Source organism: Corvus brachyrhynchos, unplaced genomic scaffold (genome assembly GCF_000691975.1).
Source record: "Corvus brachyrhynchos isolate BGI_N302 unplaced genomic scaffold, ASM69197v1 scaffold758, whole genome shotgun sequence".
Taxonomy (NCBI): Eukaryota; Metazoa; Chordata; class Aves; order Passeriformes; family Corvidae; genus Corvus; species Corvus brachyrhynchos.
Window position 1 is genome coordinate 42,931 of NW_008239552.1, and position 5,798 is coordinate 48,728.

Genomic DNA, 5,798 nt, shown 5'->3' on the forward strand with positions numbered 1-5,798 from the left:
CCGGCCCCCGGGGTGTCCATGGCCACCAGGGTGTTCCCATGGAGTTTGGGACATCAGGAATTGGGGTCAGACATGGGCCCACGGCCCCCGGGGTGTCCCCAAGGTGTTCCCGTGGAGGTGGGAACGTCGGGAATGGGCTCGGACGCGGGGCCACGGCCCCCAGGATGTCCACGGCCACCAAGGTGTTTCCATGGAGGTGGGAATGTCGGGAATGGGGTTTTCCAGAGGGTCCTGGCATCACAGTGGCCCCAAGGTGGCCCCAAGGTGGCCCCAAGGTGTCCCCAAGGTGGCCCCAAGGTGGCCCCGGGGTCGGTCCCGCCCCGGTCCATCCCAGGTTGAATTCCCGGTGCGATGTCGTTCCGGGCTCCCCCGACGCCGTTTTCCCGGGATTCCCGCAGCTCCCGGAGATGCACACCAACAGCTGCGACAACATCTCCCAGTTCTCCGTGGATTCCATCACCAGCCAGGAGAGCCGGGAGCCCGTCTTCATTGCCGCCGGAGACATCCGGTGAGCTGGGGAGAGATCCCAGAATTCCCTCAGAAAAGCCCCGGAATTCTGGGAATTCCCCCTCAAAAACACCCCGGGATTCTGACATTCCCTGGAGGAAAAATCCGGGAATTTTCCCTCAAAAACACCCCGGGATTCTGACATTCCCTGGAGGAAAAATCTGGGAATTCCCCCTCAAAAACACCCCGGGATTCTGACATTCCCTGGAGGAAAAATCCGGGAATTTTCCCTCAAAAACACCCCGGGATTCTGACATTCCCTGGAGGAAAAATCCGGGAATTCCCCCTCAAAAACACCCCGGGATTCTGACATTCCTGGGAGGAAAAATCCGGGAATTCCCCCTCAAAACCACCCCCGGGATTCTGACATTCCCTGGAGGAAAAATCCGGGAATTTTCTCTCAAAAACACCCCGGGATTCTGACATTCCTGGGAGGAAAAATCCGGGAATTCCCCCTCAAAACCACCCCCGGGATTCTGACATTCCCCGGAGCGGAAATCCGGGAATTTTCCCTCGGGAATGCCGGAGCTTTCCCAAAAATCCCTGGAGCCGTGCCGTGTCCTCCCGCAGGCGGCGGCTGTCGGAGCAGCTGGCTCACACCCCCACGTCCTTCCGGAGGGATCCCGAGGATCCGTCGGCCGTGGCCCTCAAGGAGCCCTGGCAGGAGAAAGTCAGGTAGGGGTTGGGAATTGCAGGGAATTGCAGGGAATTCCAGGGAATCCGCGGTTCATCCGGGAATCGACCGCGGCCCTGCCCAAATGCAGGGATTTGCCCACAGCCCGGGTTTTGCCGGGGATTTTCAGGCAGACCTGAGGTCCGAAGGGTTTGGCTTCTCCCGGGATAAACCCGTTGGAATCCCAAGCCCTGAATTCCTCCTGGAAAAAGCGGGAAAACCCCTGGGATTTGAGGAATTTTGGGTGGTCTCATCCACGTCCTGATGGAAAAGATTCCAGGAGAGAATTCCGTGCTCAGAGCTGGCTTGGGAAGGAGCCCGGGCATTCCCGGAGCTTTTCCCAACCTTCCCAACCCGGAAGGATCCCGTTGTTCCCGATTTTCCCTCAGGAGGATCCGGGAAGCGTCTCCCTACGGACACCTCCCGTCCTGGCGCCTCCTCTCCGTCATCGTCAAGTGCGGCGACGACCTCCGGCAGGAGCTGCTGGCGTTCCAGGTGCTCAAACAGCTCCAGGTGAGCGCTTCCCGAAGGATTCCCGAGGAATTCCCCAAAATTCCCAATCCCTGAAAGAATTCCCGCCTTTTTTATGGGGTTTTGATGGCATTTTAGGGGGTTTTATGGGATGCTGCTGGCGTTCCAGGTGCTCAAACAGCTCCAGGAGAGCAATTCCCGAAGGATTCCCCAAAAAGAACCCAATCCCGAAAGAATTCCCTGCTTTAGATGGGATTTTGTGGCGTTTAATGGGATTTTAATGGGATTTTAATGGGATTTTATGGGATTTTTGGGATTTTAATGGGATTTTTTGGGATTTTAATGGCATTTTATTGAATTTTAATGGAGTTTTATGGCGTTTAATGGCATTTTATGGGATTTTATGGGATTTCATTGAATTTTAATGGGATTTTAATGATGGGATTTTATGGGATTTTATTGAATTTTAATGGGATTTTAATGGCTTTTAATGGGATTTTATGGGATTTTATGGGATTTTTTTGGATTTTAATGGGGTTTTATTGAATTTTAATGGGATTTTAAGGCATTTTGTGGGATTTTAATGGCTTTTAATGGGATTTTATGGGATTTTATTGAATTTTAATACCATTTTCTGGCAATTTATGGCATTGTAATGGGATTTTATGGCATTTTATGGGATTTTAATGGGATTTTATGGCATTTTACGGGATTTTAATGGGATTTTATTGAATTTTAATGGGATGTTACGGTATTTTATGGCATTTTAATGGGTTTTCATGGAATTTTATGGCATTTGATGGGATTTTAATGGGATTTAATGGCATTTCAATGGGTTTTGATGGGATTTTGATGGGATTTAATGGCATTTCAATGGATTTTTATGGAATTTTATGGCATTTGATGGGATTTTGATGGGATTTAATGCCGTTGGATGGGATTTTGATGGGATTTTATGGCATTTCAATGGGTTTTTATGGAATTTTATGGCATTTGATGGGATTTTGATGGGATTTAATGCTGCTTGATGGGATTTTGATGGGATTTTGATGGGATTTAATGCCATTTGATGGGATTTTATGGCATTTCAATGGGATTTTATGGAATTTTATGGCATTTGATGGGATTTTGATGGGATTTAATGCTGTTTGATGGGATTTAATGCCGTTGGATGGGATTTTGATGGGATTTTGATGGGATTTAATGCTGTTTGATGGGATTTTGATGGGATTTAATGCCATTGGATGGGATTTTGATGGGATTTTGATGGGATTTAATGCTGTTTGATGGGATTTTGATGGGATTTAATGCCGTTGGATGGGATTTTGATGGGATTTTGATGGGATTTGGATGGGATTTTGATGGGATTCATGCCGTTGGATGGGGTTGGACGGGCTCTGCCGGGCTCTCGGGGTGTGACGGGTGTGGTGGCGTTGCCCGCAGTCCATCTGGGAGCAGGAGCGCGTCCCGCTCTGGATCAAGCCCTACAAGATCCTGGTGATCTCTGCGGACAGCGGCATGATCGAGCCCGTGCTCAGCGCCGTCTCCATCCACCAGATCAAGAAGCAGTCGCAGCTGTCGCTGCTGGATTATTTCCTGCAGGAGCACGGCAATTACAACTCGGAGTCCTTCCTGAGCGCCCAGAGGAACTTCGTGCGCAGCTGCGCGGGCTACAGCCTGGTGTGCTACCTGCTGCAGGTCAAGGACAGGTAATCCTGGGAATTCCGGGAATTCTGGGAGTCCTGGGGTGTGCGGGCACAGCCTGGTGTGCTACCTGCTGCAGGTCAAGGACAGGTAATCCTGGGAATCCTGGGAATCTAATGGGAATCCTGGGATTTGATGCGCTTTTAATGCGATTTTATGGGGTTTAATGGGATTCTAATGGCATTTGATGGGATTTGATGGGAATTTATGGGATTTTAGTGGGATTTTTTGGAGTTTTTATGGGATTTTGATGGGATTTAATGGGATTCGATGGGATTTCCCCCAGGCACAACGGGAACATCCTGCTGGACGCCGACGGCCACATCATCCACATCGACTTCGGCTTCATCCTGTCCAGCTCCCCCCGGAACCTGGGCTTCGAAACCTCGGCCTTCAAGCTCACCACGGAATTCGTGGACGTGAGTGGGATCCGGGAGCTTCCCGGGGCCGCTCCCGGCTTTCCCGGCCCCTGCCATTCCCGCTTTTCCCGCAGGTGATGGGGGGCCTGGACGGGGACATGTTCAACTACTACAAGATGCTGATGCTGCAGGGGCTGATCGCGGCCCGCAAGCACATGGACAGGGTGGTGCAGATCGTGGAGATCATGCAGCAAGGTGCGCGTTCCCGGCCGTTCCGGGAGAATTCCTGCCCATTCCCGGACGTTTGGAGGGGTGGGAGAGCCCCTGGAAGCTCCCGCGGGCTGCTCAGGGAGATCCCACATCCCTGTGGGTCCCACGGCCCTGAGGATGCTGAGCACTTCAGGGGGTTCTCCTGGGGGTGAAGAGGGAATTCCCAGGAATTCCCGGGAGTTTGGAGGGGTGGGAAAAGCTCTGCAAGCACCCCCGGGGTCTTCAGCCCCATTCCAAAGGCCCCTTCCCAGGGATTCCCAGCTCCCCCCGAGCCCTCGGGGGCTCCTTTCTTCCCATTCTCCCCATTCCGGATGGAGATTCCCAACTCCCCTGATCCCATCCCCTCCCATCCCATCCCATCCCATCCCATCCCCTCCCATCCCATCCCATCCCATCCCATCCCCTCCCATCCCATCCCATCCCATCCCATCCCCTCCCATCCCATCCCATCCCATCCCATCCCCTCCCATCCCATCCCATCCCATCCCATCCCCTCCCATCCCATCCCATCCCATCCCATCCCCTCCCATCCCATCCCATCCCATCCCATCCCCTCCCATCCCATCCCATCCCATCCCATCCCCTCCCATCCCATCCCATCCCATCCCATCCCCTCCCATCCCATCCCATCCCATCCCATCCCCTCCCATCCCATCCCATCCCATCCCATCCCCTCCCATCCCATCCCATCCCATCCCATCCCCTCCCATCCCATCCCATCCCATCCCATCCCCTCCCATCCCATCCCATCCCATCCCATCCCCTCCCATCCCATCCCATCCCATCCCATCCCCTCCCATCCCATCCCATCCCATCCCATCCCCTCCCATCCCATCCCATCCCATCCCATCCCCTCCCATCCCATCCCATCCCATCCCATCCCCTCCCATCCCATCCCATCCCATCCCATCCCCTCCCATCCCATCCCATCCCATCCCATCCCCTCCCATCCCATCCCATCCCATCCCATCCCCTCCCATCCCATCCCATCCCATCCCATCCCCTCCCATCCCATCCCATCCCATCCCATCCCCTCCCATCCCATCCCATCCCATCCCATCCCCTCCCATCCCATCCCATCCCATCCCATCCCCTCCCATCCCATCCCATCCCATCCCATCCCCTCCCATCCCATCCCATCCCATCCCATCCCCTCCCATCCCATCCCATCCCATCCCATCCCCTCCCATCCCATCCCATCCCATCCCATCCCCTCCCATCCCATCCCATCCCATCCCATCCCCTCCCATCCCATCCCATCCCATCCCATCCCCTCCCATCCCATCCCATCCCATCCCATCCCCTCCCATCCCATCCCATCCCATCCCATCCCCTCCCATCCCATCCCATCCCATCCCATCCCCTCCCATCCCATCCCATCCCATCCCATCCCCTCCCATCCCATCCCATCCCATCCCATCCCCATCCCCTCCCCTGATCCCATCCCCTCCCATCCCATCCCGTTTTCCCTGCCCCCAGGCTCCCACCTCCCTGATTCCATTCCCCCATTCCAAACCCCATTCCAAACTCCCATCCCCGTTCCATCCCTGTTCCCATCCCCATTCCATCCCCTTTTCCTTCCCCTTCCCCTTCCTCCCAGGCTCCCACCTCTCTGACCCCATTCCCCCTATCCCAGCCCCCCTTTTCCCACAGAATCCCATCCCTCATCCCGTCCCGTTTTTCGTGTTCCAGGCTCGCAGCTGCCTGCCCCCCCTTCCCAACCTAGAATCCCCCATTCCCTTCCCGGAATTCCCATTCCAAGGGCAGATTCCCGCTGTTCCAGGCTCGCAGCTGCCCCCATTCCCTGCCCAATT

General features: G+C 54.8%; 1 protein-coding gene and 1 long non-coding RNA gene across 2 annotated transcripts in view; both read left to right on the forward strand.

The window, feature by feature from the left end:
* Nucleotides 1-389, forward strand: part of LOC108448494 — a 1,057-nt gene extending 668 nt beyond the window's left edge. Inside the window, exons 3-4 of the long non-coding RNA XR_001864382.1 lie at nt 118-253; nt 287-389. This is a non-coding gene — a long non-coding RNA (uncharacterized LOC108448494). The remainder of the gene's footprint in view (nt 1-117; nt 254-286) is intronic.
* The window catches only part of PI4KB (phosphatidylinositol 4-kinase beta), a gene marked incomplete at its 3' end in the record, with an annotated part of 13,906 nt that extends 8,114 nt beyond the window's left edge, over nt 1-5,792 (forward strand). Inside the window, exons 6-12 of the mRNA XM_017741571.1 lie at nt 399-508; nt 1,078-1,182; nt 1,570-1,693; nt 3,095-3,360; nt 3,642-3,774; nt 3,849-3,969; nt 5,677-5,792. Coding sequence (XP_017597060.1) covers nt 399-508; nt 1,078-1,182; nt 1,570-1,693; nt 3,095-3,360; nt 3,642-3,774; nt 3,849-3,969; nt 5,677-5,792 — 975 coding nt within the window. The remainder of the gene's footprint in view (nt 1-398; nt 509-1,077; nt 1,183-1,569; nt 1,694-3,094; nt 3,361-3,641; nt 3,775-3,848; nt 3,970-5,676) is intronic.
* Between the last annotated feature and the right edge of the window lie 6 nt (nt 5,793-5,798).